The sequence below is a fragment of the Vigna umbellata genome, chromosome 1 (genome assembly GCF_029865625.1).
Source record: "Vigna umbellata cultivar VRB3 chromosome 1, Vumbellata_1.0, whole genome shotgun sequence".
NCBI classification, from domain to species: Eukaryota; Viridiplantae; Streptophyta; class Magnoliopsida; order Fabales; family Fabaceae; genus Vigna; species Vigna umbellata.
This window is the reverse complement of record NC_142165.1, coordinates 96,108,895-96,134,639: the sequence shown is the minus strand read 5'-3', so window position 1 is coordinate 96,134,639 and position 25,745 is coordinate 96,108,895. Positions and strand designations below refer to the sequence as shown.

At 33.7% G+C, this 25,745-nt stretch overlaps 3 protein-coding genes across 4 annotated transcripts; 1 reads left to right on the top strand and 2 right to left on the bottom strand.

Moving 5' to 3' along the window:
• Nucleotides 1-266: 266 nt before the first annotated feature.
• Nucleotides 267-5,733, bottom strand: LOC124835834 (SWI/SNF complex component SNF12 homolog). 2 transcript variants are annotated; one of them, XM_047310846.2, is made up of 3 exons: nucleotides 5,591-5,733; nucleotides 4,023-5,499; nucleotides 267-1,218 (listed from the first exon to the last, which is right to left on the bottom strand). In XM_047310846.2, exons 2-3 carry the CDS (start codon nucleotides 5,486-5,488, stop codon nucleotides 1,149-1,151), a joined length of 1,536 nt encoding a protein of 511 aa, XP_047166802.1. In that variant the 5' UTR covers nucleotides 5,489-5,499; nucleotides 5,591-5,733; the 3' UTR covers nucleotides 267-1,148. The 2 variants fall into 2 exon arrangements, with proteins under 2 accessions (XP_047166802.1, XP_047166801.1); XM_047310845.2 differs by having other exon boundaries at nucleotides 4,023-5,709.
• A 10,056-nt stretch (nucleotides 5,734-15,789) lies between these two features.
• Nucleotides 15,790-19,121, top strand: KING1 (SNF1-related protein kinase regulatory subunit gamma 1). Its single transcript, XM_047310841.2, has 6 exons — nucleotides 15,790-16,168; nucleotides 16,451-16,623; nucleotides 17,255-17,434; nucleotides 17,557-17,832; nucleotides 18,268-18,431; nucleotides 18,547-19,121. The coding sequence occupies exons 1-6, from the start codon at nucleotides 15,997-15,999 to the stop codon at nucleotides 18,842-18,844; spliced, it is 1,263 nt and encodes a 420-aa protein (XP_047166797.2). The 5' UTR covers nucleotides 15,790-15,996; the 3' UTR covers nucleotides 18,845-19,121.
• Nucleotides 19,122-20,587: 1,466 nt separating this feature from the next.
• On the bottom strand, nucleotides 20,588-23,162 carry EXO70F1 (exocyst subunit exo70 family protein F1). Its single transcript, XM_047310844.2, has one exon. It carries the CDS (start codon nucleotides 22,883-22,885, stop codon nucleotides 20,897-20,899), a length of 1,989 nt encoding a protein of 662 aa, XP_047166800.2. The 5' UTR covers nucleotides 22,886-23,162; the 3' UTR covers nucleotides 20,588-20,896.
• Nucleotides 23,163-25,745: the final 2,583 nt, after the last annotated feature.

The following is a 25,745-nucleotide window of genomic DNA, read 5'->3' as shown; positions in this document are numbered from 1 at the left end:
GAAATTTTAGGAAAACAGTCCCACTTCCGATTCTCTCGCTTATCCAGTTCTCGTCACACCCACGGAAACAAGAATGTATTCACACAAATTTAGGAAGAAAATTAATAAATTATGGACCAAAATATAAGCAACTGTTAACAACTACTTTCACCTCACTCAATGACATCATCTTCAAAAGAGATTCTACGTTTCAAGATCCTTTTTATTCTTGATATCAATTTTAATAAAGGGCACTTTAGGAACATTTTATATTAATTTAACTACTATTAAAATAACACAGTATATAAACTATTATTTTTGTCCTATATATGTTGGGTTAAATAATATCCAAATACAAAGATAGTCTCCTCTCTTGAACAATTCCTTTAACCATAAATACACAACATTACAGCAGACAAAATAGTTGCCCCGTAGTAGCACAAATAATGACTAAACCAATTCTCAACTCCACTGTTTATTCTCAGTTGGCACGACGATACAGGCACAAAGAGCATTCAGATTTTACACTTCAAACTGTTATTGGAAATGCACTGAGAGAACAAAAGCATTCGTTTATACTTTCTTCCTGTTGATCCACAGATTGATAATTCTACAGAAGCATTTTTCCCAGCAGACATCTCAACAATCATGGCAATATGAAACATTCAAATAATTGTTAACTCGTCCATCTCCAAGCCATGAATTACTTCAAACTATCAGATAGAGCCATGAACTTATGTGCTTCAAACAACGAATTGATAAATCTATAATTAGGTAAATACAGTAAAATGTAGCCTTGCATTCCGAACTGCATGCCTGGAAAAAAAGTACAAGGTAGATATCTAGTCCATAACACTTAAACATATATACCATTTTGAAGATATTGGAGCTACATACATTAGTTGTTAGCTCATTGATCTTGGCTCAATTTACCAAACTAGAATGGGCGAGAGGAGCATATGAGAACCAATAGATACAGAAACTGCTCTGGGACTCCCAAAATGAGCTAGGGATCACAATTCTTGAGTCAATATACTCTGCTAGTACTCTACTCCAAAACATAAATGAAGCATGGAATAGAAAGTTTAGCAGTGTTGGGTCAAGACCTCGAGGTGGTGTCAGAAAACTAAACTACTCCACCCCCAAAAAATAAGCTATTTCACAATTTCTCAGATGTTTCCAGGAGCATCACTTCGAGCATTTTTCCTGGTCAGGTAGCGAACGACAGCATCCTCAACCCTGGAAATTTAAAAATAAAAGAATCAAAACCATTTAGAAGCATTCCATAAATGCTTGTAATATATTTGAAGGACATGACTTAAAAAATGAATAAAAGATACAATCGTCATATCTTCCAATTTTACTCTTCATGTTACTTGGTCATTATCAACACTCAAAGGAGTATAAACTTCGAAAAAATATGATTGTATAATTTTTTTTCCTGGAGGTTTCTTTTTCCAACTTTTGAGAATAAACAGAGTTAACATTTTTTTTTATCAAAAAACTTGTCTAATCATCATTAAAAAATTTAGGATTCTTATAATTGAACGAAAATCCTTGAAAAATACAAACAAATGAATCCTAGGTCATAATTGGATTGAAGATAGAAGATGAAGTCGATGAGAAAGTTGTTTTATTGTTTATTGGTTTAATCATCTCGGACATCCCTATTTGTGCAGGGTTATCTCAATTAAGTCCCTATTTCTGTAAAATTGAGTCAATTATTAAGATTACACTGATGTAGGATGCTGACTTTGCAAAGTGAGATATGCGGCAGAGTTACGTGGAATTTAATTATTTTAAATATTAAAAAACTATCTTCCTTCTTTCTCGCATTCATCTCTTCCTCTTTATCCTCTCCCTGCCGTCTCCCTCCGCCTCCCCTCCAATTCAAAGACAGTCTTACAAGGACAAAATAACAGTGAAAAGGACAAAACCCTCAGCAAAACCCTTTCTTGAACTGTGAAAGGTGAAAGCCCTAACTCTGGAATTTGGTGGGTGGCTGCAAGGCTTCTCGTTATAGATCTGTTTCGCAACCAGCATTGTCCTTTATCAAATCCACCATCACAAAACCAGCTTCCAAGCCCACACCCTCAGCTTTTCTCCTCAAAACTCGTGCTCCGGTTACGGCCAGGCAAGACTGTTTCCCCTATGAAGTGATCCCTTTTCTTCGACCCAATTGGATTTTATGTTTATTCCGCGCTTCTTCTTCTTTTTGTTCAGGTGGGTGGGTGGGGAGCTTGGTTGCCTGCAGTCGCTGCTTCCGCTGCACTCGGCGGTGTCGTCGGCGCGCCTCACTTCTTGTCTAGGCATCAATTCGAGTAGGTCGTTGTCCCAGGGTATGCTCTGTAGTGCCAACCCTGGAGTTTGATTTCTCCAATTCTTTCTTACCCCTTTCTTCTCTGTAAGCTTCATTGCTACTTCCCCTCTTTTCTTAATGCCATCTACCCACCCAATCAAACTTGTTAGGATATTTATCCTATTTTATCATCATTATAGTGTGTCAAGGGTTACCCTATTTATCATGATTATATTGTGTCTAGGATTACCCTATTTATCATGATTATATTGTGTCTAGGGTTACCCTATTTATCATGTATTTGTGTATCAATTTATTCTTATAAATAGAAGATTGTGAGAGGGATCAATTAAGCCCTCAAGAATTATTTCTTTTCAATCTTAAGTAAACTAAGGCATACTAGAGTTTTTCTCAAACTAACCGCATTATCATTTCTTCGAGTTCCAAATCCCTATCTATTATGCATCGTAGAGTCTCAGTGCTTGTTTCATTTTGTTCATGATTATGCAACTTGCTGTGTCTATATTTTAGCAAAAGAAGAGGACGTTGCTATCAGGTTATATTTGGTGGAGAATATCATCACTTTATATTGTGATAGTTCTTTCTATGTCCATTGTTTGTAATATTTTTGTGATTTTCTTTTATTATTTTCTCACTGATTCACACTGTGTAGCAGTTGGATTGCAGTGTAGTTGTACCACTAAGACTGTCTTTGAATTGGAGGGGAGGCGGAGGGAGACGGCAAGGAGAGGATAAAGAGGAAGAGGATGAATGCGAGAAAGAAGGAAGATAGTTTTTTAAAATTTAAAATAATTAAATTCTACGTAACTCTGCCACATATCTCACTTTGTAAAGTCAGCATCCTACATCACTGCAATCTTAACGCTGTTATAACAAAATTAACGGCAAGACTCTAATTGACTCAATTTTACATAAATAGGGACTTAATTGAGAATATTTACAATACGAAGACCTAATTGAGATAACTCTGCACAAATAGGGATGTCCGAGATGATTAAACCTTGTTTATTTTGTAAAAATAAAAATAGATCAGTATGGAAGGGGATGAGACCTCATCTATCCCATTCTATTATCCACTCTTGTTTTTATTCCCTCTCAATTTGGCGTGCAGTGGATGGAGCTAAAATTAAGAAAATAAAATCCCTATTTTGGCCAGCTAAGAATGTGATTTTATAGTGGGGTTAATATATGAACTATAAGGTTATAGCTTATTTCATTGCTTCCTTTTTGTAGACAATAAAAGGTAATCTCTATCCCACTATAAAATCTCCAAACAATAAAGTGACATATTTAAATCATTTTCATTACAAGCTCCAGTCATATATACCATTACATCAAGATTAAATCCCTAACTGGTTCTGCCTTTATTCTACCAAATCAGACATAAAACATTTAGTATCTTTGCAGCGCATAATGTATGCCTTATTTGATAGCACAAACAAAACTCTGTAGAACAAATAAAATAGTACTATAAAATGGAAAATGCACCTCTGAAATAAGTTTGTACTTAAAAAAGTATCTACTTTTGAAAGTACTTCAAATCAAATCAAGGTCCTATGTGTACACCCTTATTAGCTCATTTAGAGGAGCTTTGCATTAGTAATGGTTACTGTCTAAAATTAGGGTCAGCCAGACACTTTCTTTCTTAACCTGCCTGTTTTAAAAGGTTGTTTCACCATCTTCAACTCTCAACAAATGAAATAGGGAATAGAATAATGCTTACCATGGTTGATTGTAGAATTCAGAACGCCGTTCATTCTCAACACTATGGCTCACATCTCCAGCAATAAGCTTCAGATCCTTGCTTTGAGAAGCTATCAAAGCATTAATAAACTCCGCTGGGGACTGACTAAAGCCGAGAAAGAATGCCCGTCTCCTATGATGTTCATGGATCTTCTTTATGGAATCAGATATCAGTTTATCAAAAGCATCAATCTCTTTGTGCTTCTCAGTGCTTTCCAAGAATGAAGACATATCCTTCTCTAGTGGAAGAGGCACATCAACCTGCACATCGTAACACGTAGCTCCGGCTGGACAATTTCCCGAAAGCTTGATTTTATGCTCCAGGTGTATAGGCTGCGGAGGTGACAAATGCTGTGATATCTTCTGCGAAGCCACCGAAAATTTCATCTTCTCCTCCCCAAACACCCTTTGGAGAGAAGCATCACACATGAAGAACGAAGGGTCATTGGGACTCTGCAACTTCTTAGCCTTCACATAGTGCCAAAGAGCAGCAATGATCCTAGAGCGGGAGTCAAACTCAACCCCTAACACTCTAGCCAGCTGAGCCGATACCATAAATTTGTCAGGCGAATAATTCATTGACATTCTAACAACCGCCGTGAATTCCTTATCTCCTTTCCTCTTCACCTCAAAACCATCGCGCTGCGCAGTCGAACGGGCACTATCCCACACAACAACATGGTTATCCGGATAGAAACCCTGATCCAAGTAAATGGTAATCTTCTTGAAGAAAGCCGAGAATCTTGGATTTTCTTTAGGCAAAACTCCATCTGCCACAGGATCCTTACCATCTTCCAACACCCTTCCGGTCATCCTGAGAACCCAAGAAAGCTCCTCCACATCAATCTTCCCAGGTTCCACTTTCACCTGTTTCGAAAATGTATTATACACATAAATCCTAAGCGTTCTCCTAACACAGCGAGGGTTTCTCAAATTCTCCTGCACATCAATTTTCTTCCTAACCAAAACAGAATCTACGTGGGTCTCAAGTTCAAGCAACTTGGCATAAATAGCAGACTCGGGCACAAGCTTGGCCACCTTGTCGGGAATGAGCTTATCGGGAAAGCTTCTCTTTTTCCGAGGAGGCGCCACGGTAAGTTCCATGGTCTTGAAGGCAGAGGATTGGGTGGCGTTGGAGGAACCTGGAGGGCGTGAAGGGGGTTTGTGATTTGCACGCTTGGGAGGCGCAGGTGTTGCAACGTTGGCATTGGTATTGGAATTGTTATGCACCTGTGGGGGAGGAACAGGGTGTGGCTGTGCGAGGACGTGGATTTGCGGTTGCGAGAGCTGAAAATGGCCATGGAAGTGAGAGGCACCAGCTTGCGGTTGAGGCTGCGTCTGTGAGAGAAGGTGGGGTGATGGGTGGTTCATGGGGATTGACGGTGCAGCCGGGTTGGTGAAAAACGACGGCGTTGAAGCATTTTTTGGCGGATTATTGTTGTTCATTGTTCTAAATTCTAAATAGGTTGTAAGAAGTATTAGATCTAGAAGAAGGAAGAGCGTGAAAACCCTAATTAGATGGAAAATAGGACAGAAAAATGTTCTTACTGTTTATCCTTAGAGATAGGAGTTTCAGTGTTTGCTGGCGATTGCTTCTTTCTCCATTACTGTGTCATAAACGTAAGCACTGGTCATTGCGCCATTCCATTTCTCAAATTTGTATCCTCTACTCTTCTCTAAACGCATAACGTTCAGTTCCTCTCACTTTTCCAACTTCCTACCAACTGGGCCTGCCTCATCCCGACACTCCATTCCGGTGGGTTGGGCTGGGTCCATTACAAAGCCCACATTTTCTTTTACTCCAGTGCTATAATGCATTGAGGATTACTCCCTACACGTTACTCTCTGCACGATTACATTTATTTTAAAATTTCAAAACTATTCTTTATATTTTAAAATATCCTATATCTTACTTTTCTTAAACGGATGTCGACGTCTATTGAAGAAAAAATTTTTCAATAGAGTTGAGTTTTTTTTTCTTAATTTTTAGTTTTTTAATTTATTGTATTTTAAATTAATATATAAATATTATTTATTTTTTTTAAATTATTACTTAATTATTTATAAATTAATTTTATTTTATTTAATAAAATAATAATTATTAATTTAATTTATGTATTATTATTTAAATAATAATTAAAATATTTTTTATAAATCTATTAAAACGGATATGTCACTTTTGTTAACGAATGTGGCGACATCAATTGAAGTTTTTCTTTTTAGTTTTTAGTTTTTTAATTTATTGTATTTTAAATTAATATATAAATATTATTTAATTTTTTTAAAATTATTACTTAATTATTTATAAATTAATTTTATTTTATTTAATAAAACAATTATTATTAACTTAATTTATGTATTATTATTTAAATAATAATTAAAATAAAAATTTATTAAAACGGATGTGTCACATCCGTTCCGTTGAAGTTCTTTTTTCTTTTTAATTTTTAGTCTTTTAATTTATTTTATTTTAAATTAATATATAAATATTATTTAATTTTTTTAAAATTATTACTTAATTATTTATAAATTAGTTTTATTTTATTTAATAAAATAATAATTATTAATTTAATTTATGTATTATTATTTAAATAATAATTAAAATATATTTTATAAATCTATTAAAACGGATGTGTTAACGGATGTGACAGGAATTTTGTTTTTTTTTCTTTTTAGTTTTTAGTTTTTTAATTTATTGTATTTTAAATTAATATATGAATAATATTTAATTTTTTTAAAATTATTACTTAATTATTTTAAAATTAATATTATTTAATTTAATAAAATAAATATTATTAAATTTAATTTTTGTATTATTATTTAAATAATTTTTAAAATATATTTTAAAATCTATTAAACAGATGTGTCACATCTGTTGAAGTTTTCTTTTTTTTAAAATAAAAACAATAAAATAAAATATAAAATATGTAAACGGATGTCAAGATGCTGACATCCTTTTTATAACAAGGACAAATGTAACCATGAAATCCTTATGAGTTAGGCTACCGAAAAGCAAAATGCATTTGGTGATATGAGTAGTCAAATCAATCCCTTTAAGCTATCCTTCAACTGTATAGTCCCATACCTATACAGTCTCTAGATCCCTCTCATCCTGGTGTATGTTCGATTCATCCATGTGTCCCTTCCACTCCTCTTGCACCGGCGATCATTCCCCGCCCTCGTCAGTGCCCGGGTGTCACATGCCCACCAGCTTCCGTCTGATTCGTCCTCGAACCACACCGTACTCTAGGCTAAGCACACTTAACTATGAAGTTCTTATGAGTTAGGCTACCGAAAAGCAAATGCATTTGGTGATATGAGTAGCCAAATCAATCCCTTTAAGCTATCCTTCAACTGTATAGTCCCATACCTATACCGTCTCTAGTTCCCTCTCATTCTGGTGTATGTTCGATTCATCCATGTGTCCCTTCCACTCGAAGCCTGCAAGGAGCCGCTCCTTGTCCGTGCCCCTTGCATTTCATGTCTCTTGCACCGGCGATCACTCCCCACCCTCGTCAGTGCCTCGGTGTCACAACAAATTAAGTATGAAGTGATGTAGGTAGCATTTGGTGGTGAAGGGAGCAACACTCTTTAATAAAATATCTCTATCTATCATTTAAATAAAAAGTCTCTGTTTTCGTACAATATATCCAACACCTTTTGTGGTTATTTGTTTTACATAAGTTTTCAAATAGGCCATTTCTTTCCTGTACCTCCTTTTTTTTCCTTGCACCTCGTAAAATTTACTTCATGTTTCATTCAGTTTTTTTCAATGTCATCTTAGTTTTTCTTGTTTTTTAGTTAAGTTATAATTTTTATCAATTTTATTCAATTAAATCCTTTTAGATAATGTCCTATAAATAGTAAATAGTATATGTTACGTGATTTATTTGTTTTTTTACTTTTTATTTTTTTATTAAGAAAATTGTTTGTGTTAATTTATGTAATGTGACACGTGTTATGCTTTGTATGTCTTTACATTTGTTATTTTTTTTATTTGGTTTCAATTTTTTTAAAATTAAACAATTTTTTTAAACTAAGACTAAATTTAATTTTTATAAATTAAAATACATATTCTTATTAGTATTTTTATTATTTTTAAATAAAGTATAATAATTATATTTTAATAATATAATTAAATTTAGTATAAAATTAATTCATGAAATATTAAAAACTCCGTAATAATATTAAATTTATATTTTATTTTTAAATAGCCAACCAACTTAACTGTGAAGTTTTGAAAAGAAAAGGTCTCATTTTACTTATTAGATTTTTTTGTTTTAGATTAAATTTGTTTCATGTAAAATCCTAAAAAATGGTGTTTTAGAAGTGGCGATAGTTTAAAAACAGTGAGAATCGATTATTTTAATATTAAATAATTTTATTATAAATATTTTTGTTATAAACGAGTTTCATTATTTTAAAACGTATCATCTCTCTAGAAACCACTTTTCTAGAGTTCTCTACATTCTCTCTAAGACTTCTTGATCTCAAGTCATCTATTTGACGATCAGGAGGTGCCTAGACGACCACGACGTCAAGGTCTTCCAATCCAACAGATCAGTTTGTCGTTTAGAGCAAGTAAGTTTTCATTCCTTTTTCTTAGTATTTTCTTGATCCTTGATCATGCAAAGAAATCTGGTTGCATGTGTCAAGTGGTTTCCTTCTTTAGTTCTTGACTTAATTTAGGTTCTAAAGTTTGTCTCCAATCGCCAATTGGTGATTCGTAGGTTGTTCTAAAGGTTCCTTGCGGTGGAAGCAAATGTGGAGGTATTCTTGAACTGTGTTAGCTTTATTGAGGTAAGGGAAGCCAGTTAGCTCTTTTAAAATTTGTAATATGCTGTGTGAATTTGAGAGTTATTATAATAAAGTTGTTTAAGTTGAAAAGTGTGATTTTGTAGCAAGAAATTGGATGAATGCATGCTTTGTATGTTGATTGATGTTGATAATATGTGGAATCTGTTATATATGTGTTATGATGTTATAGTTGATGTGCTTGAGCTGAATTGCACCAAAATGGGGCTATCATATAAAAGAGTAATCTTGGTTGTTGGTGGTTTGGTATAAAATGAAGGTTTAAGATAGTAAAAAGGTGAGAAAGGGTTGTTGAACTGAATTGGTGGAATTGAGGTTGTTTATGAACTGATTTGGGTTTTGTTTAACATTTGGAATGTTAGAGAATTGAGTTAGTAGAGTGTATTGGTAATGAGGAAGAGTTCTACTTGTGTTAGAATTCAATTTGGAGGAAGTAGGATTGTGAAAACTTGAGTTTGGAGTTCTGTGTGTAAAGGGTCAGTTTGGAGAGTCTTGATAAGTCATTTGGGACTTGTTAGAGTCCCTAACTTGTTTGGAATTCGCTCGATGAGAGGTCAAAAGTTTGGTTTGCTTTCAGAGGACTTTCGCTTAGCGAATGGTATGCGCTGAGCGAATTGTTGAAGTCTGGGAGCATTGTCAGTTTTATTTGCTTAGCAAATGGTATGCACTGAGCGAATTGTTGAGGTCTGGGAGCATTATCAGTTTTATTCTCTTAGCGAATGGCATGCGCTGAGCGAATGGTCCAGGTTTACTCTTTTCTTATTTGTTCTTGTTTGATTTAAATGGTATGGTGAATTACTCGGGATTATGTATGAGTATGAATTAAATTGTAATATGAATTGAAATACATAATGTTTGATTCTTGATGTTATGTATGTATTGAAAGAATGGTTGATGGACGTAATTCCATGATCCTCACGGAGAGGTTACATGGTGGTGCCTTGTGTTGTGATTTAAAGTGAAAGTATGTGGTTTCAAGTATTGATAGTACGAGTGGTCGGAGTTACGCTGGGGTTTGTCGTGACATTCTAATGATCATCTATGCTCAAGTAGAGTGATGAGTCATGTGGTGAGAATAACAAGAGGTCCGAGCCTAAGGGGTCTTTCTCCACTTGGTAAAAGGGTGTTTTAGGACTAACCTTGTGTTTGGTAAGGTGAAACCCATGGGCAAGGGTTCGGCAAAGCAATAAAGGCCAAACACATGTGTAGGAACCACCATAACTCGACATTCCATACAATATCTGGATAGTTAGTCTAAGTCTTTGCATGTTAAAATGTTTTAGGTTGATATGTGTTATATAGATGATTTATGTATGAAAAGCTTTAAACTTAAGATGTATTGTTTTGTATCTAGCTTACCTTTGCATTTTTGTGGTCTATCTTGTTTGTTGTTTCTCTATTGTGATGATCACCTTAATGGTGTGAGCTTAAGGATACAATCTTTCAGTTGACTCAGCGGAATGTTGGGAGTGAAGCTTGTAGTTTAGGTTGTACTTTTTTTCTTCAGGTAAAGAATTTTATTCATAATAAATCTGTAGTGCTTCTTATATCATTATCCATCTAATTTTCGTTTTAGGGAATGTTACATTTTATTTCCTTAAATTCGAATGTGTACATTAAAAAAAGTTTAACTATGATTTATTATTTTTAATTTAGTTATATTATCACTTCATTATTTTGTCATTTTAACTTTTTTATTATTTTAATTTATTTTTATCATATTAAAAATTTTAATTATATTATTAGAATATAATTATTAAAATTAGTTTAAAAATAATTCCAAAAATACCAATTAATAAAAATGTCAATTTTAATAAAAATATCAACATTTATATAAAAACTAAATTTAGTTTTAATTTGAAAAGAAACAAAATTAATTCATTTAAAAAAAATAAAATAAAATAAAAAATAATAATAAATATAAACACTGAAACAACTGAACGAAAAAATATATATTTAAGTAAAAGAATTATAATAGAATTTTAGGCCTCATTAAAATTATATACCTAAACGTAATTATTTTTTAATCCATCTTCAATTTCAAAATCCTCTCCGCTACCAAAGTCGCACATCCACCATTCCATGCTTCGCATAACACAAACTTAATTTATTTTTATTAATTAAAAATTACTTTAATTTAAATATTTATTATAATTAATTTTTATTTTGATTTCATTTTTCAATAAACAAAATTCAATTTAGTGTAAACTAATTTGTTTAAAAGTTTCTCATCTAAAAAAATCTAACCGTTAATTTTAAATATAAAAAACACAACTTATCATTATAAAAATTAAGTCTTCAATTTAAGTTAAAAATATAAATTGATAAATATATTCAAAATTTATTTAATGTAAAACTTCACTAAAAAAAATTGAAGTAATACTAATTTTGCTTAAGAAAAAAAATTTAAAGACTCTTCAGAAAATATGAATAAAAATGGCTTACTAATCAGTAAATTTTCTATATATAAAAAAAATCGATGGTAAAAACCGTCACTCAGGCACACCTATCCTAACTACCAATAAAATCTAAAGAGATCATCTTAAGAATTAAAAAAATATGGGTAAGGGAAAAAGCAGTCAAAGGAAAGGAATGAGGTGGTCTTTTTTCATTATAAAAATTTAAAACTATGATGTCGTGATGTCAGCGTCGCATTCATTCAATTCAAACAAGGATATATCTTTTCCTACTGCATATTATAATAATATGACACATCATATCCACCATGCCTTCTCACATCACTGATCTCTTGGATATCATAGGTCTAGGTCAACTCATTCTTTCACAAAAAAATCCTATTAATTTAAAGCTTGTAAAATGTAAAACCCACTTCTACTGATTATAATATGTGGTGACTTCCCATTTTCTTTTTTCTTTTTTCTCTTTTGCAAGCTGAAACAGTATTTCAATATTTCTTTCAATTAATGTAGTTAAACTTTTGTATTTAATGGACAAATTTCTTTAAATTTAATATAAATAAATTAACTAAATTCAATTTATTTGACGTTCGTTTGCTCCCTGACGTTGCAAAAGGGAAAAATATAAGAGGGGTTTGTACAATTATTTTCTAGATTACTTTATTTCAATTAAAAGTAATGAATAAATATGTTTATGTGGATATTGTACGTTTGTCTTTTTAATTATTTTCTAACAATATTTAATTGTTCGTATAACTTCAATCGTCTAAAAACAAAAATATTATTATGATTTCTTGTTATCATAAAAAATCAGGTATTTAATTAATTATTTATATTAGAATTGCCTTTGAATAAACCATGAATATCATGCACTTTATTTGTTTACAATCAAAGATGTGTTTTTCCTCTATCAAATTAATTATTTTTAATTCTTTTCTTATGGGGTCAGAAAGAGTAAGAAGAAACACAATGCTGATATTTCTTTTTATAATTAATAAAACATTTGTGGAACTACCTTGTCTTAGATGTGAGGTAAGCCAATGATACTTGTATTTAGGTTTTCTTGTGTGATGTTGTTAATGATTGTATACTTCATCCTGGTTCTTTATTTAGATAAGACATTATTTTTAACCTATGATAACAAATTACGTGGTTGTTTAATCATAATGGACTATATGAGCTACATAATCGATCAAATACTCCATGTTCACCAATACTCATTAATCATGGTTGACTGGTTTTTATGACATGTAATAATACCAACTGTGTGAAAGTAGGCCTAGTATTTATTGATTAATAATATTCCATAAGTGTTAATTATGTCCATGCATGTTTACAAAATGGAATCATAAAAGTAATCCATATATTGTTTAGAGAGAATTCTTCATCATAAATGTGATTGTAGGTAATAGTGAAAATTAAATTTAAAGGTGTTTTTTTTCATATTTGTGAAATGTGATTATTATTTAATTTTAAAAAATTACTATGATTATGATTCATGAAATTATGTTTAAAAAAATTTATTTAATATTATACATGTGTATTCTTATTAAGACAACTAATATGTTTATTATAAAAATTCTTGAAATTTTATTGATAGATATATTTTTCTCTATCAATTTGATTTATTGATGAATTTTAAAATTTTAATTAGGTTTAAACCCTCGGATCGTCCTCATATTTGTTGGAGAATCTCAATTGGGTCCTTGTTTTTTAAACTGTCTCAATTGAGTCTATATATTTGAAAAATGTCTCAATTAGGTCTAAATATTTGAAAAATTAAGCCAATTAAGCCATGTCCGTTAAGTTTTCATAAATGACGTTAAAATGTGATGATGTGGTGCACGTTAATGTAAAAGTGTTTCATTATGTGGAATTTTTTTAAAAAACAAGAGTTGTTGACGTGGCAAAATTTATTATGAGAATAAGGTTCGCTCCTTCTCCTTCACAGCGATTGTTCGGCATGCCCCTATTACTGTTCGATTTCTCCTGTTGATACTGTTTGGTTGTCTCCTGTTACCGTTCGGTTGCCCTCTGTTACCGTTCGACTTCTATCCTAAACCAGTATATCCTAGGTGAGCTTTGTGATGACGACGAATGAAGATGGTTTGGAGAGGTGCAAGGAGAAGGTGCACTGTTATGGGTTTCTACAATTTGAGATTTTTACGAATGGGGTTTTGGGTTCTTCGTGGTTTCTGTTTTCTAATGCAGGTGGAAGACATTGAAGTTCACGATTTAGGGAAGGTAAAGGCGCAAATTGGGGTTGCGCGATTCTAGGGTTGTTGTTTCTGATTTTGGGATGAACTGTGTTGATTTTCTGGGTTTGCTGATTAAGAACAGTCAAGGAGAAAACATGATTTGTGCGAGATGATGGGGACATTGGATCGCTTCTGCGTCGCGGCGGAGGTGCAGTTATTCGCTGCTGATTGCGTTTCTGGATGAGGGGAACTCGCGGTGGAGGTTTGAACGATGTTGCTTGTGGCGCAAAGAAGAGGTTATACGGGTGGCACGTTTCGCTCTACGACAGCGGCAACAAGGTTGCTCATGGTGGCGGTCTCGACGATGCGGTATAGTGAAGACATTGACAGCAGTTCGCGGCATTAACGCCTTCACCATCAGGGAATCAGAGGTGTGGTGTCGTTGGATGTGGTGCTGGCTTGTTTGAGAGCTTCCAACACTTGCAGGATTCGTGGCGAACAGAACAAGAACGATTTATGGTTCGCCATTTTGGGGTTTTTACGATGCTGGTTGGCAAAGAGATGTTGATCATGGCTGATGAAGTTAATGGAGGATGAGATGTTTTGTGGGTAAGGAGGAACGAAGCTTGTAGGGTTTTTTTGAATGCTGATTCCATAATCTTTTTATTTTTTTTAATTTACTAAATTTCATGTCATAATTTAATTATTTCCACGTTTTATACATCTCAACATATTCACTGTCATCACATTTTAACGTTGTTTGTGAAAACTTAACGGACATGATTTAATTGACTTAATTTTTCAAATATTTGGACCCAATTGAGACATTTTGCAAATATATGGACTCAATTGAGACAGTTTAAAAAACGAGAACCCAGTTGCGATTCTCCAACAAATATGAGGACGATCCGAAGATTTGAACATTTTAATTATTAACAAATTTTATCAACAATATATATTTTATTTATTAGTGATTTTTTTTGTCAATAATTACAAAATTTAAAATCTATCAATGAAATTCATTGATAATTCAAAATGTTTATTACTGATGGATAAAACTGTCGATAAAAAAAAGTGACAAATTTCTCACTTAAATAGTCTAGTAGGTTTATGACGGATAGAAATTAGGATGTGGAAATATAAATCAGTGCAAACCACCACAACACGTGTAAAAATGCAAACCATCTTCTTCGATCTCCTTCTTCCTAACAAACAAGTTTCTTCTTCCTCAATGTATATAACCACAACAGGCCACCATAATGCTTATCGTAGGTGGCTTGGCGGTCGCATTGACTTGTCAGAGCCGTTGATATCATTGATGTCAGTAGTGATATGTTTCTCTTTTTTCAAGTGAGAATTTCGTCTATCTCCTTCTTTTCGATCATTACCACATCGAGATAGTCACTACCACACTTCTTCACCCCGACCAACTTTTACACCTTTCAATTTGTTATAATCATTACAAACTTTTTTTTGTGTTTTTGTAATGATTTATTTTATATGGATATTAAGAATATTGTAATTAAAAGAAATAAGTTAATTTATCAAATTTTCCATAAATCAATCAATTCAATAAAGACAATACACCAATTACACATGCAATTCGCATATAAACAAACAATTAATTTATATCATAAAATAACGAACTTCAATCTTCGACTAAATGAATTATAAAGTAAAAAATATAGAAAAAATGGTTTAGAAAAAGATATTAATTCTTATAAAATAAAAGTCAATTAAATAAATTTTTTTATTATAAACTGACTTTTAATAATAAAAATAATTGTATCATATTACAAAAACACTATCATTCTTAATTATTTTCTAAGTTATTACAATAAAATAAGTATAAATAATTTTTTAATAAAATTATATTTTTAACAGTAATAATAATAACAATATTTTAATAAAATTAATAAATATTTTAAGAAAAGAATTAATTTTAAATTCACTGCAACTTTTACTCCTTAAGTGGAAACTGACTGACACATTAAGGTTTATCCGTTAATGCAGAGAGGCAAAAGAAGTAAAACACAAAAAGCAATCAATCATTAATGTTATTGTGGTAGGTTCTGATCTCAAATAATTAATCAGCAGCACGCATTTTCAACAACACTCAATTCTGTGGGCGCGCAAAACCCTCCCAGCGCACATTAGCGCGGCAAACTCTTTCGTGGCCCACAGTAAAAACCGGACAAGGAAGTGTTTCAATAAATAATGCAAATTTGGATAAGCATAGCGAACAGTGAGGGCAAGATAACCATCACGTTGACCACTACAATGCATCGCGCACAATGTGTATCACAATCGTGTCCGTACGATCTTACCAGAGTCCACGCTCAACGTTAAGTAGTAGAATCAAACGGTGAAGATATCAGGTGTAGGGAAGTAGTCTGTGACTCCGTGGTAGATTTTATGATCCTATTTTTCAGTTAATTATTATGGGAATGTGTGGGAGAATAGAGATGTTATAAGCTTCTCAGTGCAGTTACATAGAAAGAAAGAGAGAGAAAGAAAAAGAGTAATGGCAATGGCAACAATGGGAGAGAGTCCTCGGAGCCCAGAAGCGAAATTGGGTATGCGAGTTGAGGATCTTTGGGACGTCCAAGAGGCACAGCTAAGTCCTACCGAGAAACTCAACGCTTGTTTTGAAAGCATCCCTGTCTCTGCGTTTCCTTTGGCTCCTTCAAACCAAGGTACCTATTTATTTATCACTTTTATGAACATGTTCGTCTTTGATCATCAAAAGAATTTGAAGGGTGATTGAAGAACGAAGAAAGAAGTGATTTTGATTCTACCCAGATGAAAATTGACTTGGCACCCAAGATAAATATATTTTAGGCTGTGAAGTGTAAACTATCTGGTCATATGAGTGAGGCTTATTTTTTCATCTAGTTCATGTTATGATATCTGCTCTTTTTTGTTTTTTGTGTCTTTTGGTTTAGTTCTCAACGTGTAAATTTTTATTTTGTGTTCAGAAATTGAGATCAAATCAGACGCCACCTTGGCCGAAGCTGTTATGAAACTGGCACGACACAATGTTTTCAGTGCACCTGTGGTGGATGTTGATGCTCCTGAAGATGCTAGTTGGATTGACAGATACATCGGAATCGTCGAGTTTGCTGGAATTGTTGTATGGATCTTGCATCAGGTTTGTTGGACATATTACATACCAATTCAATTAATTGTTGCACACATATGAATCTGGAAGTTACTGTCATTTTTCTATTTTATGCTTTATTCGATTCAAAGTATGACAAATTGAATCTAGTATGACTATTGGGTCTGGTACAAATGGACAGTTCAGTGTATCAGTGGTATTTTTTCATTTTGTTGAATGATGATTTGATTGTTACTATGCCTAATAGTGTTTTCAAAAAGAATAAAGAACATTTGAAAGGTGAAATAAGTAAAAAAGGGCAATTAGACTGATCTCCTTTGAGATCATGGATGATTACATTTATGCCTTTCTTCTATTGAAAAACCACCTTCCTTATACCTCTATATATTGTATTTTCAAGGTTACCATGTCTATGGTTTGTGCATAAAAATAGGGAAGAAGTGTGTAAATTTTTAAATATCACGTTGTCAAAAAATAATACACAAACTAAGAAAAGTAGATGTAATTTTTCAATCAAGGAGAAAATAACTGTAGTAATGCCAAACTTAAAGTAGTGCAATTTTTAAATAACAGAGTAATTACCCGGTGCTGGTGGTTGAAGTCATTTTTTTCTTTGATGTCTCATTTTCACACTAAGCCAATGTCACAATACTCTTGACAGTCTGAACCTGCATCACCTAGGAGTCCATCTACTCCAACCAGTGCAAAGGCTATTGCAGCTGCAGCTAATGGACTGAGTTTTGCTCTGGAACTTGAAGCCTTAGGCCTTGGATCTGCTGCAACAACTGCAGGAAACTTTTTTCTAGATCTTACTTCATCTGAACTTTATAAGAATACCACGGTAATATATCTGCTTTTACAATGTCAAACAAAAATAATTTCTTTTAAGTGCTTCTTATTCTAGCTACTTACTCAGTTTGATTAATCTTTGTTTATTTCACTAGCTAACATTTTAGCAAACAGGTTCGTGACATTGCAGGGACATTCCGCTGGGCCCCATTTCTTGCTTTAGAGAGATCAAACTCATTTCTAACCATGCTCTTGTTGCTTTCGAAGTACAAGATGAAGAGTGTCCCTGTGTTGGATTTAGGCTCTGGTACAATAGATAAGATTATTACACAATCTGCCGTGATTCATATGCTGGCAGAATGCGCTGGACTTCAGTGGTTTGAAAGTTGGGGAACCAAGAAAATATCTGAAGTTGGTCTTCCCCTGGTTACACCAGATCAGATCATAAAGGTGAGGTCCTATCTTAAGTTGAAGGTCATCATCAATTGATTGAACTGGATTACGTTAGCACATCAAACCTTAAGTAAAAATTTCAGCCCCACGCTATCGCAATAACACTGCCACTCTAAAATAAGATTAGTATAATGCTATGCTAAACTCTAAAAATTTGATACCAACATAAACATTCTCACAATCCCTTTCATGAACTACAGTCAAGATGGATCAATTCAAGCTCACTGCATTTAACCGAGCAATGTATCAATTCAGCATAATTTTAGTGCATATATGGAGGAGTAAAATCTATCCTTCAAATCTTAAATTTGTAGACATATATGTAAAATGCTCTCATCTTGGATAAGTAATTTCTTTCTTTCTTTCTTTCCTCCTCACGCAGCAAGCGTGTTGATTTTGATGGACTTCATAATGGGCTATTTCTTTTTTCAGGTTTATGATGATGAACCAGTCCTTCAAGCATTTAAAGTAATGAGAAAAAAAAGGGTTGGAGCAGTGCCTGTAATTGAGAGAGATAGCGGAAAGGCAGTTGGTAATATAAGCTTGCGAGATGTTCAATTCTTGTTAAATGCTCCGGAAATATACCATGATTATAGGTATGTGTGTTATGAATTGAATCTGACAGAATGAGTTTATTAAACCGAATTGGCTGTATCTTCTAAGTTTTTGTACCATTACTTACACACTCATGGGTTATTCACACTGCAACAGAGCTATTACAGTAAAGGACTTCCTGACAGCGGTTAGAAGTTACTTGGAGAAGAACAAAAACGCATTCCCAATGGTAAGTGAATATGTTACATGCAGAGAGGACTGTACAGTGAAAGAGTTGATTCAACTGCTGGATGAAGAGAAGATTCACAGGGTGTATGTGGTGGACAATGATGGGGATCTGCAAGGACTAATCACACTAAGAGACATAATATCAAGACTAGTACATGAACCCCGTGGCTATTTTGGTGATTTCTTTGATGGTGTTCTTCCTCTGCCTGCAAATACCAGAGTTTAATAGCCAAGAATAACCTGGTGCACCAAGGTTTTTCTTTTATTTTTTTGGAATAAATTATTTTAGTAAAAGTGAAAAAGACCTATGTGGTTCTTTTAAGGGCTGAAGACGTGTACTTGGGGTCTTTGTATAAGGTGTAGGCAGTTTTTGCAAGTTACTTGTATCCGTTTTATTAAGTGGGTATTAGAGTGAGATTGTGTGTATTGTAAATTCTGGCGTGAGTGTAAGTAACCATAATTTTTTCTTTTTGCTTTAAAGTTGTATTTTCTTTTTCTCTTCACCTCTGGGCTTAAAAAGGTGGCATTGTGCTTATACAGATAACCAAAACGAGGTCATTGCGTTGGAGCATACAGAACCGTAATAACTGGTGACTAAGTAAACGGATAGTTTGTAACCAATCACAGTGAAACAAACTCATTCGTCTTGAGGTTGATTTGGGGGTTCTGTGGCTTGTGACTCTTTTACCAACAAATCCAATTGTTGGGACTTCTTGTTTTACGCCGTCGTGTTTGACGTAATAAGTTGACAAAATCAGAGAAAAGTTTGACGCACGAGAAGATAACTAACTATATTGTGGAAAAGTTGCATTGAAACTATCCCTCCCCTTCCAATCCTTTTCGATCCAGACTCTTGAGTGAATGGTACCACAACAAAAAAGAAAATAAAACTATACTGTTAGAATCATACGCGTTTAGTTGTTTTTTTTTTTTAAACGCACCTTATAATCTAAAGCAAAATGCTACATACTAAATAAGAACAAAAAAATTAAGTATGATACTTCATATTACTAGTATATTTTACAGAAGCTTATAATATATAGATTTAATGATTCTTTATCCATAAATAAATGATGACAAAATCGTATATGAAGTTAGTCAAATCTTACTCCTTTCATCACTTACCAATATAGACTTGGTCCGAATGATACTGCATCAATGACGCGCGGAAAATGATGAAAAAACTAAATAACGTAGCGTTAACGTTTCCCCGTGATACGTTGAACAAATTAAGACACAACTCTGTTGCTGCTAAATGTGACTAGTGGCTTAGCTAAGATGTGGACAGGTAGATACACCGTCACCATATCATGCCTCCTCAGTTCTCCCAGTGTAGAGTTTCTTACCCAGATCATGAGTCCAACAAAACAGAAACAGAACCATTTCTTTCCACACAGAAAACATGTTACATCAATTTAATGCATAATTCATACATCAAAGAATATGGTAGGCACCGAAGCCTTTCCTTTTTATTTTCCTAAATGAAAATGCAGATGCAATGAGCATACGACAATCTCTAGCTGGAAAAACCGCAGGCAAACATGACAAGACTTCCAAGTAAATATGATATACCTTTCTACACAAGGTAAAAGCAAAGTAGCATATCGGCATGGCCGGAGCTACGAATTATGATTTGAATGAAGGCCGTCCCAAGTATTGCTTAAAAAGGGCTAAGTAAATCTTAAAGTGCTCTCAGGTGTTGGAAGACAGTGAGATAAAAACGAACAGATCCAGGTATTGAAATAATTGCTAATGCATAAATTCCAACTATCAACCTTCTTGGATCATTGACAACATTATGCAAGCTTCCCATGAGCCACTTTTAATCCTGAGTAGATCCAGTTACTACAACTACCTTATTATATTTCCTCAAATCGATTACCATCAGCTAAACATCATACAAAACTACCTGGTAAAATATCAATGTCCTTTGATTATAAAAAAAGCCGACAATTATGCAAACTGCAGATACGTAAATACACATGGTCTGAATTTATGATAGCTAATGAATGTACTGTTTGAACAAGTATAAACAACATAGATAACCTGTATGAGACACTATATACAAAAGATATTACAGAATTCGCATGAAAAAAAAAATCTTTTTTGGTTGTTGAGGGAGGGGCCCAGGAGAAGACTTGAATTTCACAAAATCCCATTCTAACATTAAGACCTGTAAAATAAAGACCTATCCAAGTAGAAATACACATGACACAGGAAACCGTTTTCAAGTAATCCTCATAAAATGAGTTCACCTGCTAAAAGATCTTATAATGTACTATGTACTTTTCCTCCTTATGTGATGCAATACAGCAGGGGATCCTTCAAATAAATCTAATAGATAGGTCTCTAGATCCTCTGGTGTATACTTGATGTATTTCCCCGCATGCCTTCCCTCTAGCTGACTCCTAAATCTACCCACAAAAGAGCGATATGCAGGAATCACCTTCTCCGATATAGATATCCGCAGCTCCTCTCGAAGTTGATCGTCCGGTACCTTCCAAGCAGTCTGAACCCTATAAATTTCTTCAAAGCAGGCATTGAAGCTTTTGAATCTCTCCTTCAAAGCCATCTTCGACGCATTATTAGAGCTCCCTCCAATCCCTTCATCCTTCAAACAAGACAAGGCCCTGCTCCAAGAGGCTCTGAGATACCCTGTAGCATACTGCCGTATCTGACCACGTCGTTTCCGAATCCAATTATCCCCCAAGACCTTCCCAAGATCCGAGTCCTTCACTTTCCGCACTAGGTAATACAGATTGTTCATCAAAAACACCTGCTGCATAGCACTATCTTCATACAGCCTCGACTTCTCCTCAAGATTATACTCAAGCTCAGACATGAGCAACAGAATCCGCTGCCCCAAGGGTGACATGGCCTCCAACTGCGAACCATCACCACCAAGATCATTTTTAAACCGATGGAGATCCTCCTCGCTAATCTCCAGAAGCGAATCCATAGGGTCACCATAATCCACAAGCAACTTGAGGTAATTCATGACATAACGAGGCAAAGGGTGAACATCCCCAGTTATAACTGGTTTTTTGGAAGTTTCAGTCCTAATACAATTCTCAAACTCAGCAAAAGTCCCTTTAGCAGCCTCACCAAGTCCACTCAGCACTCCATTGGCCTCACCAATCACAAACTCATCCGAAACCATAGCCTGCAAATCAGGCATGGCATCCCTCAGAGCCTCATACATGTCCAAAATCCGAAACAGCTTCTCTGGCGAGCGCTTACAAATCGAAATAGCCTCGCCGAAATTCAGTAACTGCATAATACACCCCTTAGCAGTCTCATTGAAACAAATCTCCTTCAAGTCATCCAAATCCCCAAACAAACCATCACACAGCCTCTTCTCACCACTCAACAAAACCCCAACAACAACCTTCACAGCCTGAACCCAATTCTTCATCTTCTCATCCAAACTTCTCCACTCAACCCTCTGAACCTCTTCAATACTCAACCGCTCAACACCCAGAATGACTAAACACTCATCCAGAGCGTCGCGACGGACACTGCTATAAACCTGAAGACACTCTCTCTCATAACCAGACCTAACCATGCGATCGATAATTTGCCTGAGATCCTGAACCGCTTCGGGACGCACCAAATCGACGAACAAATCGTCGCCGAGGCTCGCGCCTCGCTCGTGGAAACGACTCGAGCCGACCTCACCGAAGCTCTCTAGGGTATCGTCGATGGCGCCGTCGTGCGAGCCGAACGAGAGCGAAACCCTCCTGATCGAACCGTAGCGGCTCACGGCGTCGAGCGGGATCGTGTTGCAAATCAGCACGTGCCGCATCTCGTCCTCCAGTCGAGACATCGCGAGTTGAATCGCGTTCTCCGCCCGGTCCACGATGGCGGGCCCTGTGCGTCCCACGGCGGAGGAGGGTGGCGCGATCGAAAACTGCTCCATCCAGTGGATGATCTCATCAACCGCGGAAAAGTACTCCACGGGATTGTTAGGAGGGTTGAAGAGAGAAGTGGATTGGCGCGAAGGCTCGTCGGAGAGGGAAGCGTCGGCGAGAATCACTTTCTCCGCGGCTTCGAAGCGGTCGAGTTCTTCCTCTTCGGAGGATTTGGAATCGTCGCCGTTTATCAGGTCGGAGATGCCGGATAGTCGGTTATCGAAGGTGGAGAAGATCAGAAGCATGTCTTCGCGATCCTCTTTGGCGGCTCTGAGGCTCTTCACGATCTGCTGAGCCGTGGCTAGGACGCGGTCATCTCCGCCAGCGCCGCCGCCAAGACTGGTGGTGGTGGCCATGTTTTCCTCCACCAAAACGGTTTTAGGGTTTTTCTATATTTATTTGTTCTGAGTTTTTTTTTGTGTGTGTGAGCGGCGAAGGGTTGGAGTGAAGAGTTTGGAGTCAGATAATTGTTGGAGTGAGAAGGGAAAGGGAAAAGGAAAAGGAAAAGGGAAAGGAAGATATGCTGGTGAGCATTATTCTCGGATATGTCAGAATTTTATTTATTTATATTTTTTATTTTTCATTTTTTATTTTTTATTTTTGGTGTTGTTGCGGAGTGTTTGGGGAGACAGAAAATAAGGGAAGAAAAAACCAGTTTTAGCCGGCTTAGTTGGAGTTAGAGGGTGAAGACCTTGCTAATCACGCTGTGGACTTTGTGGAGTTTTTACGATCTGGGTTCATATTTGGTTAAACAAATCACCATGCCCCTCTTTTCAACCCTTCTCCAAATTGCTGCATAATTTCAATAATTAATTATATCTATCACTATTATAATTATAAACTGCGTTTCAGTTTATACATTTCTCAAAACTTATTTTTAACACAATACTGATTTCTGTACAGTGTGAAAGCACATGTATGAATCTAAAACAACTATATTAATCTAAGGATGACTGTTAGAGAGGAAAATAATATATTAATTTAGTTAAAAACAACTCAAATATGAACTTTGAACACTAGTCCTTTTTCCTTTCTTTTTTTAATTTACATATATTTTTTTATCTTATTTTCTGTCCTTTAAATAAATAGGAGTTTAAAAATATTTTGTCTGAACCAGGATATTTCTCCTAATATGATTGATTTGATGCAGATAAATTTTCGTCAAAGTTCCAATAATTTGTCATTAATTTAAATCGTTTTCATTCAAATGGTATTTTTTGCGACTTGAACAAAAGAGATTTGGAAAATCATTCGGCATAAGTGGTATTAATGGGTTTAATTCGTTCGAGCTTAAATCAAGACTAAACGTTATTTATTAAAATCCGTTCATTCGTATTAATTTGATTTAAATTTTAAATTTAATTGGTCTAGCAAAACTAAATTAATATTATTAAAACCCGTCTTTTTCCAGTTAACGAAAAATAAAGACTTAAATTATATATATATATATACACACACACACACAATATTTATGCTTGAATTAAGTTTATTGACGTAGTCTTATGGAATTTTAGTAAATAGGGTGGTTTGACATATAGTTTATTTAATTTTACTCTTTTGTAATTGTAAAATAATGGATAGAAAAATACAAATAGATTAATTTTTGTATTTTGTAAGAGCAACATGGAAAAAACAACATATTATTATAACATCGCGAACAAGAAAAATTATTAATTCAATTAGTTGTTGTAATTTGGATTGTCACTTTTGTTGATTTATTTTATAAATTTCTTTATTTTTCTTTATAATTTAGTTTGTGTAATTTATTTTGCGTTATTTATGTTTCATTGTATCTCATTTGTTGTCACTTAGATGTACATCATTTCTTAATCCGTCATCTTAATTCATACTTCATCCATTATTTCATCATTTTCCTTTCATTGTCATTAAAAATGAAAATAAAAAATGGTTTTATTAGTAGGACATGCACAAGATCCTAATTGAAATTCAAGTAAAAAAATTTGAATTCTTTGAGTGTTTGGGTTAAACTAATTTACAACATAATGTTCACATCAAATTAATATTGTTTGTAAAATATTAGAAGAAAATACTTTAGTTAAATTGAAAAAAAGTGTTTGCAAATAAGAAAGAATTTATATCTAATTAATATAGTGTAATTCATATCTAATTGATCTAGCGTAAATTAAATTATTTACAAACAATTATTAATATTAAAAATATTTAAGATAATAAGTAATATTTTTAATTAATTTATTGAATTGTTTTGAAGTGTATAATTCAATTATATTATGTATTAATTACTTCAATTAGAAAAAAAAAACATCAACAAATTGCATATAGGTATTTTTTTTCTTATTTTACCTACATCATTATATACTTTACCAAAATATGATATAATTTTATACAATAAACACCAAATTCAAACACTTAGTAACGTTTATATTACGCTGTAAGAGTATCAAAATCAATTAAAGAGATAAATAAAAGAAGAAAGTAGAAGGAAAAAAGGGTTTTAAAATCTACATATAGATCTAAATGTTAAGTAAGAATAAGTTAATAATGTCGATGTTGATTTTTTAATTAAATGAATTAATTAAAATTGTTTGGCTTCGGATTTAAATCTAAAAAATTAACTAAACCCCTAAATCGATTGATAAACATCCGGACTTCGCATTAATATCCATTAAATACTTACTTTTCATATATATTACCAATATAAATAAATTCTATTTTTTAATTTATTAAAAATACTTTATATGTGACATTTAAAATAATTGTTACCTAAATCATTAATTTTATTGCACTAACATTTTATAATCGAACAAGTTTATATTTATGAAAGTTTTTCGTTCTCTAGTTTTTAATAGTAACAATATAATTAAAGAGATAATTCTGTTTATAATGTGGCTTATTGTTGGTATCAAATAAATAAATAAAAAATATGAAACGACGTTTTATGAATACATACATATATACAACATAATGATATAATTATCAAAATCTACAAGTTTATAAATCTAAATAAATATACCTAGACGTAGTTCAAAAGATGAAAGTCATCCGGTATAAAATATATTAAAATCTAAGTTTGTCTATAGAATTGTCTTCAATAGGTACATTTATTAATGTACAAGTATATAATCACTACAATTATAAAATAAAATATAAGTAAACAAATAAAAGAAACCAATCAATATTTTGAATATTACTAATAAAATTTAAGGTCTAGAGCTTATTTGTTTTACGACATACATA

Coding starts and splice junctions, on each gene's coding strand:
- LOC124835834 (XM_047310846.2), bottom strand. CDS start 5,488: ATGAACAACAATAATCCGCCAAAAAATGCTTCAACGCCGTCGTTTTTC. Junction 1,219..4,022: donor GAATTCTACAATCAACCATG/GTAAGCATTATT, acceptor TTAAATTTCCAG/GGTTGAGGATGCTGTCGTTC.
- KING1 (XM_047310841.2), top strand. CDS start 15,997: ATGGCAATGGCAACAATGGGAGAGAGTCCTCGGAGCCCAGAAGCGAAA. Junction 16,169..16,450: donor TTTGGCTCCTTCAAACCAAG/GTACCTATTTAT, acceptor TTTTGTGTTCAG/AAATTGAGATCAAATCAGAC. Junction 17,833..18,267: donor CACCAGATCAGATCATAAAG/GTGAGGTCCTAT, acceptor TTCTTTTTTCAG/GTTTATGATGATGAACCAGT.
- EXO70F1 (XM_047310844.2), bottom strand. CDS start 22,885: ATGGCCACCACCACCAGTCTTGGCGGCGGCGCTGGCGGAGATGACCGC.